General features: G+C 42.6%; 1 protein-coding gene across 2 annotated transcripts in view; it reads left to right on the forward strand.

The window, feature by feature from the left end:
* The first annotated feature begins 3,164 nt into the window (after positions 1-3,164).
* Positions 3,165-15,647, forward strand: part of SP3 (Sp3 transcription factor) — a 57,142-nt gene continuing 44,659 nt past the window's right edge. For both annotated transcript variants that reach the window (XM_033231096.1, XM_033231097.1), the window contains exons 1-4: positions 3,165-4,015; positions 4,627-4,778; positions 5,288-5,410; positions 13,868-15,227. In XM_033231096.1, coding sequence (XP_033086987.1) covers positions 4,009-4,015; positions 4,627-4,778; positions 5,288-5,410; positions 13,868-15,227 — 1,642 coding nt within the window. In that variant the 5' untranslated portion in view covers positions 3,165-4,008. The remainder of the gene's footprint in view (positions 4,016-4,626; positions 4,779-5,287; positions 5,411-13,867; positions 15,228-15,647) is intronic.

A 15,647-nucleotide genomic window follows, 5' to 3' on the forward strand; every position in this document is an offset into this window, starting at 1 on the left:
GGTAATCACCATTTTAAATTTAGCACATCATTCCTTTGCAATTACAATGTTACTACATATGTACATACCCATATATAGTATAGAATATAATTTGGTACATTTAAAAACTTTATATAAATACAGTAGTAGCATGTTTATCCTTCTATAACTAGCTTTTTTCACACAATATTGAGATTTATCCATGATGGTCATCTCTTTTATTATGGATTGTTCTGTTTATATATTAATGCATATATTATACATAGTTATGTGTGTATAGATTATACATATATATGTGTGTATAATTGCATTTTTTATTCCAGCTGTTTGGTTGGAATGAAGTGATGTTATGGTGCAGCACTCAGCCATTTTAGGGGGAAGTGGAAACATTCTGTTCCTTAAAGGCAAGTAAAAACTGCCAGCACAGAATTTCCTCAAATTGTTTTGGAAGAAAAAGTATAAATAATATCCAGCACTGTGATTCTCTCCGTTAAGCAATTGCAATTTTGGGTTACTATGTAAATGTAGCAGTAGGTGCCACTGAGAAGCAGTTTCTATTAAGAAAGTAAGTATTTTAATTAAATTGTATTTCAGCCGGGCTCATGCCTGTAATCCCAGCACTTTAGGAGGCAGAGGCAGGCAGATCACAAGGTCAGCAGTTTGAGACCAGCTTGGCCAACATGGTGAAACCCTGTCTCTACTAAAAATACAAAAATTAGCTAGGCGTGGTGGTGCGCGCCTGTAATCCCAGCTACCGGGGAGGCTGAAGCAGGAGAATTGCTTGAAGCCGGGAGGCAGAGGTTGTAGTGAGCCAAGACCAGGCCATTGCACTGCAGCCGGGATGACAGAGCGAGACTCCCTCTCAAAAAAAAAAAAATTGTATTTCATGACTTGACTACAATACTGAAATAGGTAGGAAAAGGTGTTCTTTCAAGAGACTATCCTCATTTCCAGCCATTTTAAAAAGATATTCCATGACAGTAACTCAAGTGTGGTCTAAGAAGGTTCTCTGAATCTGACTAAAGTAGCGAGTGATGCTTTTGGTATATGCATCTTTTGTTGTTAAAAAAATTGATACATTTGTACACATTTACGGGGTACATGTGGTATTTTGATACACGTATACCGTGTTGTAACGTCAAATCAGAGTGTTTAGGGTATCTATCACTTTGGACATTTTTTTTCTGCCCCCTCTCCCCTGTCACCTTGAACATTTGTCATTTCTTGTGTTGGGAACATTTCAAATCTTCCCTTCTGGTTATTTTGAAATATATAATATATTGCTATTTACTATAGTCACCCTACTGTGCTACTGAACACTAGAACTTATTCCTTCTATCTAACTGTATGTTTGTACCAATTAACCAACCTCTCTTTGTCACCCCACCTCTATATACATCTCTTAAAAGCATCCCATCAAAAGCAGTATAGTTAGTTCAGGTAGGTCATTTAAAAATTTTTTTTAGACAGTCTCTGTCTTGCTGGAGTGCAGTAGTGCCATCTCAGCTCACTGCAAACTCCACTTCCCAGGTTCAAGCGATTCTCCTGTCTCAGCCTCTTGAGTAGCTGGGATTACATGTGTGCGCCACCATGCCTGGTTAATTTTTGTATTTCAAGTTGAGACGGGGTTTTACCATGGCAGTCAGGCTGGTCTTGAACTTCTGACCTCAAGTGATCTGCCTGCCTCGGCCTCCCAAAGTGCTGGGATTACAGGTATGAGCCACTGCACCCAGCTAGGCTATTTTTTTTGTGTGTAAGTGTTTTTTGTTTGTTGAAATGGTCTACAGATGTGCCAAAAAAGAAAGAAAAAAGACTCATGTCTTATATCATTTGCCAACTGGTATGAATGAAGAAATGAATTTAATTCCTGTGGCCAAATACTTTGTTCTCTAGGTGGCTGGACTAACACTTTGCAAAAATGGTATGGCAATAGTGTAGAACATATCCCCACTCCTGAAAAAACAAACAAACAATCTGAAAATACCTGAAATATCCTTTCTAGGGAAAGAGCTACCTTCCACCCAACAGATCCAGGTAGGAACAGAGTGATAATAGTGACTTCCCTTCCTCTCTCCCAGTCTATTTATTTTCACTTTTCACCTATCCTGCTCTTCAGGGCACCCATCTCTTTTTCCCTTCCCCCCACCCCAAATCAGGTTATTTTGTGACTTTTATTTCCTTAAAAGTTTTTGTTGTAAAATAGTACACAGGTTATACCATTCAACTTTGAAAGTTATTTTTCCACTTAAATGAGACTACAAGGTCTTACTATTAGGAGAGATGAACCTTATTCTTGGACTCAGAATTTTGAGTCTCGTTTCCGCATGTTTGTGGTTTTTAGGTCAATTCCCTAGAAATTTGATCTTTGTACAATTAAGAGCAAAGTAACCATACAATGCTTCTGATCCTGTGAGCATAGGCGGTTAACTGCTTTGGAACTGGGATGCAAACTCACTATCTCACAAATGGATTACCTATTAAGTTAGTACACACAAAATCTAGTTCAAGTGCTTCACAACCTCATCCACCAAGCACATCATCACATATCACATATCACACAGAACACAATTATCACAGTAATGGGAAAACTGATTCTTGAGCCAGATTTCTAAAAAAGAGGTATTGTGGACAGTGTTTCCACCTCTTGAATTTAACTTCTTTGTTGGCAACTATACTTGAAGGTAACAGGGAGAGATATCTCTTAGTTGGCAAAACACAGACATAAAACCTCAGCATTTCCCCCCAGGATGACAGCAAGATATCAAGGATGCCAAAGAAGGAAGGAGTGTTAACCTAATCCAGTGAGTGAAACAAGATTTTAAAATACAACAAAAATGTTCCAATGGGGGAAAAAAGGTACTTCACCAGTTCACGACTTTAAAAACGTTGGCAATGGTTGATGGGCTTGTTTCAGGAGATATCTGACTTGGTACCAAGAGGATTAAGAGGCTGGGAATAATACGTTTGTGCAGCAAAATGATTATGTGACTGACTTTTAAAAAACAGTATTCTGCCCCATTGGATACATACACATACCACAGGTAAAATGAAATATACTTTTAAGTGCCCGTTTTGGTGCCACTGGGCAAAATTAATACTCTCCTTCCGTATGTGAGGTGACTTGAGATTTCTTTTTTGCTTTAAATGCCTGCCTTCACGGTACGTGAAAGTGGGAGACTGGTTGGAAAGCTGGGGCTAAGGGGGCTGGGAGCGAGATGGCTGTCTGTGAATCAGAAAGCTGGATGTGTGTGAGAAAAATCCTCCTCCAGCCTCGGAGGGGGTGTCTCCCCTAATACCAGCTCCCTCCCCCCGGGCTCGTGGGGCGGGTCTGGTTTGCTCAGTAGCGGCAGCGGCCGCAGCAGCAGCCCCGGGGCTGAGCGGCGGTGGCCTCCTGGCAGCACAGGCAAGCGGCGGCTCCAAGAGCGCGAGGCCCTGGGGAGATCCGGCCGAGGCTGCTGCCGGGATGGAGGAAGCCTCCAGTGGAGCCGGAGCCACCGGGGACGAATTTCCTCCCCAGCTCAGCTCCCCTACAGCTTGGCTAGGCCTGCTCCGAGCGCCTGCGAGGTGGAGGAGGCCTACGCCTCGGGCCTGGAAGCGGCAGCCGGCGAGAGAGGCGGACACAGCGGGGTAACCGGCGAGCCGTAGCCGCTTTCGGAAACCTACGCTGCCACGGCCGCTCATTGTCTCTCCCCTTCCACCCGGGGGGCAAACAGGAAGCGCGCCGCCTGGCACAGCGACGGACGGGCGCCTAGACCAATGAGCACATCCGACGGAGAACACGGCGGCGAATGAGGGCCAAGAAGAGGGGCGGGAGTTCCGGGCAGGCTGTCACCCTCTTCCCCCCTTTTGGGCTGGAGGCTCCACCTTTTGTGTTTCCCGCACAGTCAATCAAAATAGGAAAAAAAAATCCCCGGACCGCTCCGGCCGTGTCCGCCGCCGCTTCCCGCATCCTCTCCCGCCGCCGCCGCCTTCGCTCCTCACCATGTGTAAGGCGGCGGGGAGCCCCGCCTGAGGTGCCCTAAACACACTATGACCGGTACGTAAAGCCGAGAGAGCAACCCTTGCTGCTGCCGCCGCCGCCGCTGCCGCCGACCACAGCCAGCCCGGGGCCGCTGCCGCCGGTCCGGGCCCCGTGTGTGCGACCGAGTGTCTGTGAGAGGCAGAAAGCTGCACTCCCCTGCGCCTCCCTCCCCTCCCTGCCAGCCACCGTCCACCCCCGAAGCCCCAGCAACGCCGTTTCCCCGCCAGGCCCCAGGGCGGGCGGCCCGGTCCGCCGGGAGCGCATCCCCCTGTGTGCGGGCGCGGGCGGGTGTGTGTGAGTGACTGACGGTGCGAGAGGAGCGAGCGCGAGTGAGAGCGAGCGGCGCGAAGGGAAAGGGGAGGAGAGGAGAGGGGGCAGGGGCAGCGCGGGGAGGAGGAGGAGGAGGGAAAGAGGAGGAGGAGGAGGGTTACAGGCAGCGGCGGGCGGGGGCAGCAGCAGGAGGGGAGGAGGGAGCCGCCGCCGCCGCCGCCGCCGGGGGGCGGGTGGGGGAGGGGAAGGGGCCTGGGTCCGGGCTTTGGGAGTAATTTCGCCTCGGCCCACGGGCCCCCTCCCTCTCCGCCACCCGCCTTCCTCCCCACCCCCACCCCCCCGCGCTGTGCCTGCAGCTCCCGAAAAGCCCGTGAAACAAGAGGAAATGGCTGCCTTGGACGTGGACAGCGGCGGCGGCGGCGGTGGCGGCGGCGGCCACGGCGAGTATCTGCAGCAGCAACAACAGCACGGAAACGGCGCGGTGGCGGCGGCGGCGGCGGCGGCCCAGGTGAGGAGCTGCTGAGCCCCGGCCCGGCTCCCCCCTCGCGCCGCTTTCTCCTCCCCTCGCCTCTCCCCTCCCTCCTCGCCTCACCCCTCCCTCCTCGCCTCTTCCCTCCCCTCCACTCCCCTCCCCCCGCCTCGGGAGCTGCCCGCCCGAGGCGCCAACGCTCCGACCCCGCCCGCGCCGCCCCGCCCCGCCCGCCTGCCGCCTTTTTGTGCGCGTGTGAGTGTGGGCCCCAGCGTGCCCTCTCGGGGGTGGGTTCCGGGCGGAAGGCGGAGGCCCGGCGCGCAGCCCGCCGCCCGCCTGCCCGCAGACCGGGGAGTCGGGGTTCGGGGAGCGGGGGACGCCAGGCGGGGGCCGGCGGCGGGACCAGGAGGAGGAGGAGAGTGCGGGCTGGCGCTCGCCCGGGCGCAGTCGGCGGGGACCGAGTCGCACTTCCTGTGCGAGCGGCGGCCCGGCCCTAACCGCCACCCCCTCCCCCTGTCTCCCTCTCTGAACCCGCCCATTGGGGGTAGGACACTCAGCCGTCACCGCTCGCTCTGCTGGCCGCTACCTGCAGCAAGATAGGGCCGCCATCGCCGGGCGACGACGAGGAGGAGGCGGCCGCCGCAGCCGGGGCCCCCGCTGCCGCCGGAGCGGTAAGTCCCGCGCGCGGCCCGCCCCCGCTGAGGCCCGGCGCCCGCCATCCGGGGCCCGTGGCGCGCCCGCCCAAAAGGCCTCCCCGGCGCCCGCGCTGCCCCCGAGCCGCACGGGCCGCTGGGCTCCAGGGCGCCCTTTCCTGCTCTTTCTTTCGCATCCCTGTTTGGATCTGAAGCCAGCCCAGGCTTTCTCGAAATTGTCACTGCGGCACCTCGCGCAAAATTCTTCACAAAATGAAGTCTGAGAGGGCGGGGGTAGAGGACTCCAAAATGGATGTTTGAGCAATTCATATCAGTGCTGAAAACTCCTTCGCTGAACACTACAAAATTTTCAAGCACAGCCTATCGGCCATAGATAGTATCAACTAGAAGCAGTGTCTTTAGTTTTTAGTATTTTTGAACCTGGAGCATTTTCTATTGGAAGTTACAGGATCTTACTGTTTTAAATCATACATTATTTTTAAAAAATGAGGGTTTATTCTTTGAATTACCCTTTTGTATGCAGGAGTGAACACTTTGCTTTTTTAGTGACCATTCAAAATCGTTGAATTTTAGTTTTTGCAGACTACTTAAATTTGCAGTGACTTTTTTTTGTAAGAGGCGTAAGTGAAACATTTAGCAGCCTTTGAAATTAGCAAGTTGCTTAGATAGTACTTTATCTTTTGAAATTGAATATGACTATCAGTGTTAGAAAAATATATATAAGATTGTATTTACATGCATGCTAATACTGCAATACTTACAGTTGAATATGATTGGCAAAAGTATATTTTCGTTTTATTACGACTGCTAGTCAGGTAAGATGTGGGATTCCTTCTGTAGTGTTTTCACAGTGTCGGGGCAAGGGGAGGAGCTCGCCTGTGTTATGTGAGGGGTTAATACAAATAGGGTAGGAATAGTTTTTAGACTGTTAATTGTGAATTTTACATTTAGATCATTACTGTTGTGTAGATTTGTTCACCTGTTAAAATAATGAAAACCCTCTCGTGTGTGTGTGTGTGTGTGTGTGTGTGTGTGTGGTGGATCATAGGAATTGATTTGTGGAGTGATATTTTGAATAGTCACTGAAGAAAGAGAAGTTTAGTATTTGGTATAGTCTACAGCAAATGCTTAGTATGTCCAGATTTTTTTTTTTTAAGTTAAACCAATGTTAAGCTATTATTGGTAAATAGATTTGTAATTTTAGTGTTTCGTTATAGGGGATGTGAATAGTTTTAGTGTCTTTTTTCATAAGCAGATTAAGATGTAAAAATGTAAAATTGTATTAGGTACTGTTATTTTTAAATACATTTATGGATTGGTAGGCCTTTATTTCACCTCATTTCAGCTTCACTGAGGGTTGGTATACCTTTTTTATGAACTGTATCCCTCTAGTTCCAAAGTGCCAAAAGAAATTGACTGTATCTTAAACTGCGTAAGTAAAATTGAAAAGCAGATTGCTTCTACTGATCTTTTTTATATTTCAAATGGAACAAAACTTTTCTTGTAGCTGTAATTTGTAAAGTTTAGGTATCAGTTTACAGATGGGGGAGGGGAGAAGTAAGGAACTATGGGTGAAAAATGTGTATGTACATGTATATGTGAGTCTGAGGCCCAAGGATAGAATACTGTCTCCAGCCTTAGCCAGCTGTGGCCATATGCTTGTAGGGAAGTTTCCATGCTGCTTTAGCTGCTTCTCTGAATTACCAAATCATTCCTGACAACACATATTTTGCCAGATGAACATGAACTAAAATCAATCTGATAAATCTGAGATTTATCAATCAAATCATACTTTGCCAATCATAGTAAAATGAAAATAGTTTTGCCTAAAAAAAAATCCTAAATCATATATTTCTTTATGATGTTTGGTACCTGCGCCCAAGATTTTTCGCTTTGAGTAAAATTGGTAAGACTGGCTTGTGTATATTTGCCTTAGCAAATAGAAAAATTATTTTTCCAGTGCAGATATGAACTTGACATTTTTTCAGCACATCTTAGAAAAGGAAGGAAATTTACGTGAGTTCATGAGCTTAGATAATCTTTTATTACTCAAATGATTCGGAATTATGAGAGGTTATAGCTGTGTTTTTAAATAATTGTATTTTGGAATAACTTTAAATTTATAGAAAAGTTGGAAATATAGAACTAAGAATTGTCTCATACCCTTCATCCAGCTTCCCCTAATGTTAGCATCATGATGACACATTTGTCCAAACTAAAAAATGAGCATTGTTATGATATTACTAACTAGACTTTGTTTGCATTTCACCAGCTTTTCCACTAATGTCCATTTTCTCTTCTGGGATCCAGTCTAGGATTCCACATTGCTTATATATTGTGTTTAAACAAGTGGAAATACACACGTACAGATCAACTTCATGCCAGTTTAGCTTGGTATTTTGAGGTTAAAAGGGCCTTGAAAAGCCAATCAGCTGTGCTGAAGATTGCTTTTAATATTTGGATTTTGAATTTGGAATTTGTCATAAAAGAGCAACCTAGCCAAGGGTGTTTGCTTACCCACAGTACATTGCTGAAGAAGTCTAGTCACAAAGCAGTCTCACATGTAATGTTCTACAATGTGGACTCTGAAAGATGGTTTTATAGCAGTGCTCCTTTGTGCTTAAGTTGTGTGGCTAATTTTCGTAGTAAACCAGAAAATAGAAAAAAGTAGACCTTTGTGCAAGTATTAACTTTGACCAGTTTGCATTTATGTGAACTTGTGGATTTTTAATTTACCTTATTTGCACTTTAGTGGAATAAAATAAGTGACTATTATTTTGAGACGGAGTGTTGGCTCTGTCGCCCAGGCTGGAGTGCAGTGGCGCCATCTTGGCTCACTGCAAGCTCTGCCTCCCTGGGTTTACGCCATTCTCCTGCCTCAGCCTCCTGAGTAGCTCAGACTACAGGCGTGTGCCACCATGCCTGGCTAATTTTTTTTTTTTTTTTTGTATTTTTTAATAGAGACGGGGTTTCACCCTGTTAGCCAGGATGGTCTCAGTCTCCTGACCTTGTAATCCACCCGTCTCAGCAATCTACCCGCCTCAGCCTTCCAGAGTGCTGGGATTACAGACGTGAGCCACTGCGTTTAGCCTATAAAATAAGTGACTATTATGAAAGTGATTGCCTGATCTTTGGTTTAGGTTGTAAATTTAGTGTTCCTTAATTTGGCACATAAATGTTGTTGAGCTAAAAAATAAGTAATAGCTTACTTCAAAAAATGTTATTTTGCCGTTATTTAAATAAGACCTATGCTGCTGTTGTATCTAATTCATTGGGTAGGGTAATTCTATTTGAAGTCTGTTTCAGTTCTTTTAGTGTTCTTTGAAGATTTTAAGAAACTTGAATATTTGCTTAAGTTCTTAGTTTGTTTCCACCTCAGCTTCACACTTGTTCTTGTTTCCAGTTATGCTCCTTCCTTTCCTGTTTCTGGCTTTCATAAAGGCATTCGTAGGAACTAAGTTAATGATCATTTCCAAATACTATGCAATAGATGGTGTGAATTTTTTCTTTTTTCGTTTCCACAGGTATATTTGTATGTAGAGAGACTTAGAGTGCCTTAGTTACAATTTCTTACCGTACTAATGTCAACATTCATATTAGTTGGTGTTTTGTTTGTTTTTTGAGAAAGTCTCACTTTGTCTCCCAGTCTGGAGTGCAGATGCGCTTTTACAGCTCACTGCAACCTCAACCACTGGGCTCAATTGATCCTCCCACCTCAGCCTCCCTAGTAGCTGAGACTACAGGCACATGCCACCACAGTTGGCTAATTTTTGTATTTTTTGTAGAGATGGAGTTTTGCCATGTTGCCTAGGCAGGTCTTGAACTCCTAGACTCAAAGAATCCACCTGCCTGTGTTTTGTTAGTTGTCCAGTAAGAATATTAGGTATTGAGAGAAACACTGGTGGATTTTTAGTTTAGTTTGTAAACTTATGTAGACATAAGTTATGTAGAGGATTATCTTGCGTCTAAATCAAATACTAGTTCTCGTCTAGGTTGCCTGTTTTAATTTTTTTTACTTTTATTTTTTTGAGACTGAGTCTCACCCTGTCACCCAGGCTGGAGTGTGGTGGCGGAATCTCGGCTCACTGCGACCTCCGCCTCCCGGGCCCAAGCCATTCTTCTGCCTCAGCCCCCGAGTAGCTGGGACTGCAGATGTACACCATGCCAGGCTAATTTTTGTCTTTTTAGTAGAGGCAGGGTTTTACCATGTTGGTCAGGCTGGTCTCGAACTCCTGACCTCAAGTGATCTGCCCGCCTCAGCCTCCCACAGTGCTGGGATTACAGATGTGAGCCACCGGCCCAGCCGTGGTTGTATGTTTTTAAATCTCCTTTTCTTCTTTTGTTTTTGTGGTATTTCCAGTAGTCTAACATCAAACATTTTTCATACTTGTTTTTTTTTTTTTGGTCTCAGATGATTTTCTAATTTATTCTTCTCCCATTTGATATTTAGTGTACTTCATCTCTTTTAGTGGTATATTGGTGATGAAATTTACACGATTGTGCTTTACAAGGCTTTGTAGTTTTGAAATATTTGGAGCTGATTCATTGTGGAATTGTGGAAATAGGTTTAAAATTGGTTTAGACTTTTTCATAGAAGGCTCTTAATACCTCAAAATTTGTTTTGATCTGTTCTGTCATTGTGTTTGCAATGATTTTAAAGTAAAATAACTATTCAGTAAATATATATAGATCTTACTGAGTGCTGGGAATTGTGCTAGGCATTTTAATGGATATTTTTCAAATCTATTCTCATAATCTTAGCAATCACAGTGATCTTGGGATTGCACAGTGCTCAGTAGTTTATAAAACTTAATATTTTTCTTATGGTTCTTATGACCCTGCAAGGTAATGTTTTTCCAGTTGTTGACATGAGGAAATTGAGTTGCTCTAACTCACACAATTCCACAGTGTAGTCAGAACTAGAACTCAGTTCTGAGCTCTCTTTTTTCTAGTGTAATATATTATTTGTCGAGTGTAGTTTTAGCATAATTCATCTAGTAGTTTTCTGATTGAGTGTGTTTTTTCCATTCCATTTAGAAAATAGGGTATTTAGGCCGGGCGAGGTGGCTCAAGCCTGTAATCTCAGCACTTTGGGAGGCTGAGACGGGTGGAGGAGGTCAGGAGATCGAGACCATCCTGGCTAACCCGGTGAAACCCCGTCTCTGCTAAAAAAATACAAAAAAAAAACTAGCCGGACTAGGTGGTGGGCGCCTGTAGTCCCAGCTACTCTGGAGGCTGAGGCAGGAGAATGACGTGAACCCGGGAGGCGGAGCTTGCAGTGAGCTGAAATCCGGCCACTGCACTCCAGCCTGCGTGACAGAGCGAGACTCCATCTCAAAAAAAAAAAAAAAAAAAGGGTATTTAGCAAATTTTTTACAACTGCAAATTTATTACATTGAAAAAGTCCCTTTTTTTGCTTATTTTCCTTAAATTACCTGTTGCTTTTTTTTTTCCCCCCCATCGTTGTGCTTCACAGGTATTTTAATATATGCTTTTCATTTCAGGCTTATTCAGAGAAATTCAGAATACATCATTTTGCTCTAGGTTTAGAGATTTTCCTTCAATTAATGGCCTGAATTGCTGGGAAAAATGGCATTACAGTTTATTTTTATCTAACTTCTAGAGAGGGGATGACTTGGGCAATATTTACTCAGATTTGTCATTTGAGTAGCTGTATTTATTTTCAAGGAATTTCTTGACTAGAAAGCTGTTCAATGATGGTTGAATATCTGTCTTTATTACTATTTTGTAAAAAAAAAAAAAACTTTAGATGCTGTAAATTTGACTTTTTTTTTTTTTTTAAAGAAAGTAAAGGGGACATAATGCCAGTATTGTAAAACTAATTTGTGTCTGAGTTACTATGTTCTTTGATAAAAGCTCAGTACTTCTAAATTTTATGCTGGTCAGAAAAAATTTCAGTGGATCCTCCAGGTGAGCAGTAACCTTAAGAAGATAAAGATTGGATTTTAGACACACTTTAGATTCTAGTGTATAGGTTTAAATATTTGTAGTTGACTCAAAATGCCAAGAGACTGAAATGAAACATTCGTCACTGTAATGTTAGGAAAGGTGACTTAACACATTGTAATTTCTATACCAGATTGAAGTTGCAGAGTGACATGTGACTTTAATGTCTGATGCTTCATTTTAAAATTTAGTAAGTATAATTTGAGTGTATTTAAGACAGATCACTATTTTAGATCAGGCCTAGAGATTTGTATTGGGTTCCACAATTTCTCAGCCTTTAGTCTCTCCTCCCTTTCTTTTCAGTCTCCTTCACTGAGTCTTAGTTTATCTTTATAAAACACAGATGTGATTGCACCACTCACTTGCTTATAAACCTTTTATAGCTTTCACTCACTATCTACAGGATAAAGTCCAAACAATTTAGTGGGATCTGTGAAGCCATTTACAAGCCTTGATAAAAATGTCTAGTTTTGTTCCCCATTGTTTTCCTCTATGAATATGAGCCTTTTTGGGATCTTTTCTTCAATTCCAAACTTCATATTATTTTTTAGGATTTCTTTTTGTCTGTGGTTTTATTGTTTCTGTGCCTTTATTAGTGCTTCTTTTTTTAACTCACTACAGGAAAATCTTACATTTTAATACTACTTTAAAATATATCTATATGAAATCTTTTTTCAATCTTGTATCTTCCACAGTGTTTTGATTATATGACTAGTCTGTGCTACTTTTCACATTGTATTAGCATGGATGTGTGTATGTCTGCTTGGATTGACAGTGAACCATTTGAAGATTGGGATTGTATGTCATGGGTTTACTCACATGTGTATTTCATCTTGGTAAATTACTTTCAAATATTTGAGTTTAGTCATTTAACTGTGGTTCATCCACTGAAATAACTAACTATATACTTCTCAACTATGTCTTCATGAAAATTAGGTAGTGCGTTTCTTTAAGAAACTTACGGGTTTTTTTGTTTGTCTTATTTGCCTTAAGTTTTATGGAATGGTTTATGTTGAGATAACTGTGTATGTCTTAACTGATTTTTTGGTCATAGATTCTCACTGAGAATATAATGAAACCCTAGATTATCTTTCTCTCCCTCAAATTGTATTAGTAGTTTGTCAGAAAGTTGGCATGCTGTTTTAAAGGGCTTCCTTGAAGCCCAATCATGGATCTTAGGTTGACAGTGCTGGGCTAGATATGCTTATGTTCACATTGTCTAATGATATGTGGAGTTACGGAACTCACAGGTAGATCTAGAAGGAAGTAGGAGAAGGATGACTTTATTTTGATGATAAATTACATAGGTCTTATTCCCTATCTTTGCCATTGGTCTTGGGGGTAGGAATGACACAAACATGATACAGTGTTTAAGGGCCTGGGTTTTGGAGTTAAGCTTAGCCTAGTTTTAAATCCTGTCTTGTCTATTTGATAGCCATGTGATTTTGTCCCTCAATTTTCTCAGCTGTGAAATAGGGATAATACCTATCTCATAGGATTATTTTAAGGAGTAAATTACATAATCCTGTAAACCCTTCTCATAGTACTTGGCATATAAAAGAAAACCTTAAATGTTAGACATTATTGCTATTATTCCCTTAAGAAAATCTGCTCTTGGACATTGACAGGTAGGGTTTTATTGCTTTCTGCTTTTCTACATTGGATGTTTTCCAATCTTGCCTAATCCATAAACTATGGGGATGGTAACTGAGCTGCTAGTAGGTCCAGAAGCATACAGACTGTGGCTTTACCTGCTATTCTAAGTTTGCAGAAGAATGCCAGACATACACCAGAATACAAAAGATATATGCCAGGCATTCTACTGAGAACTTACAATAGTAGGTAAAGTCACAGTGTGTATGCTCCAGCTTCTGATTCTAGAAAAACCTTTCAGATGGGGCTATGTTGTCATGTGGTCACAGGGCAATGACTTTTTCTCATTAAGTTTTTTTAACATCTTTATTTTTCAATAGTTCATGGAAAAAGTAAAGAGTTTGATAGCTTAATGGAATAGCTCTAGCAATGAGTTTACTTCAGAGTATGTTAATAGATGCCACAAAAGAGTAGATTTCATTGTTTGGTTTTAGGTTTATAGCAATAATAAATCTTTTCTAACTCGGATGACTTAACACACTTTGCTAATGTTTCCTTTTTATACACAAATATAATGCACCTGATTTAGTCATAGCCATCTCCACTGTTGTGTTTTGTGTTTTAACTATGTAGTGTTAGAGATCATAGATGCAGGATTAGAAGATTGGTCTGTGGTTGTGATGAACATTCTGAGAATTTTTTCTGTCCCACTCAAATAGGATGAATTGTCTTTGCAATAACAAAACTAGAAATGATAATTGTAGTTCATATAGTACTGCTACTGTATTTGAACCCTATTGTGTTTTAAGATAAGTTGAATTTTCAGGTAGTAGGATTTATACCAGTTTTTAGAATTTTTTGAGGGTTGGTTTAAATATACCACAAAAACATCACGTTTTTGTTTTCTTCATCCAGACAGGTGATTTGGCTTCTGCACAGTTAGGAGGAGCACCAAACCGATGGGAGGTTTTGTCAGCCACACCTACAACTATAAAAGATGAAGCTGGTAATCTAGTACAGATTCCAAGTGCTGCTACTTCAAGTGGGCAGTATGTTCTTCCCCTTCAGAATTTGCAGAATCAACAAATATTTTCCGTTGCACCTGGATCAGATTCATCAAATGGTACAGTGTCCAGTGTTCAATATCAAGTGATACCACAGATCCAGTCAACAGATGGTCAGCAGGTTCAAATTGGTTTCACAGGCTCTTCAGATAATGGGGGTATAAATCAAGAAAGCAGTCAAATTCAGATCATTCCTGGCTCTAATCAAACCTTACTTGCCTCTGGAACACCTCCTGCTAACATCCAGAATCTCATACCACAGACTGGTCAAGTCCAGGTTCAGGGAGTTGCAATTGGTGGTTCATCTTTTCCTGGTCAAACCCAAGTAGTTGCTAATGTGCCTCTTGGTCTGCCAGGAAATATAACGTTTGTACCAATCAATAGTGTCGATCTAGATTCTTTGGGACTCTCGGGCAGTTCTCAGACAATGACTGCAGGCATTAATGCCGATGGACATTTGATAAACACAGGACAAGCTATGGATAGTTCAGACAATTCAGAAAGGACTGGTGAGCGGGTTTCTCCTGATATTAATGAAACTAATACTGATACAGATTTATTTGTGCCAACATCCTCTTCATCACAGTTGCCTGTTACGATAGATAGTACAGGTATATTACAACAAAACACAAATAGCTTGACTACATCTAGTGGGCAAGTTCATTCTTCAGATCTTCAGGGAAATTATATCCAGTCGCCTGTTTCTGAAGAGACACAGGCACAGAATATTCAGGTTTCTACAGCACAGCCTGTTGTACAGCATCTACAACTTCAAGAGTCTCAGCAGCCAACCAGTCAAGCCCAGATTGTGCAAGGTATTACACCACAGACAATCCATGGTGTGCAAGCCAGTGGTCAAAATATATCACAACAGGCTTTGCAAAATCTTCAGTTGCAGCTGAATCCTGGAACCTTTTTAATTCAGGCACAGACAGTGACCCCTTCTGGACAGGTAACTTGGCAAACGTTTCAAGTACAAGGGGTCCAGAACTTGCAGAATTTGCAAATACAGAATACTGCTGCCCAACAAATAACTTTGACGCCTGTTCAAACACTCACACTTGGTCAAGTTGCGGCAGGTGGAGCCTTCACTTCAACTCCAGTTAGTCTAAGCACTGGTCAGTTGCCAAATCTACAAACAGTTACAGTAAACTCTATAGATTCTACTGGTATACAGCTACATCCAGGAGAAAATGCTGACAGTCCTGCAGGTGAGTCTTAAGTTATGTCATGCCATAAATAAGTTCAGTGAAAATACACAGAGGGAAATTTTTTGCTTCAGGTATTTATCAGCATCAGGCTCACATTAGAAGTAATGATCAATGTTTGTGTGAAAATACGTTTGTATGAAAGTAGACATCAAAGTATCTTCCAAATTATTGTTCTTTGAAAGTTTGTAGTTTTTGAAGTTAGGGATTCATTTTTCTAGTATGCCAATTACATTTATAGTTTTTTCTTAATTTTTTATTTGTTTTGACATTTGATTCAGACATTATAACATTTTTATTTGGCAGGTAGGCTGTCTTGGTTGGCCTTAGTGTAATGCGAATTAAAAATTTTATGCATTATATTTGGTCGAGGCATCAGGTTGGTACAGTGAAAACATGGTACAGGGAATAAATATGCCTCTT

The sequence above is a fragment of the Trachypithecus francoisi genome, unplaced genomic scaffold (assembly GCF_009764315.1).
Source record: "Trachypithecus francoisi isolate TF-2019V2 unplaced genomic scaffold, Tfra_2.0 Lachesis_group13, whole genome shotgun sequence".
In the NCBI taxonomy this organism is placed as follows: domain Eukaryota; kingdom Metazoa; phylum Chordata; class Mammalia; order Primates; family Cercopithecidae; genus Trachypithecus; species Trachypithecus francoisi.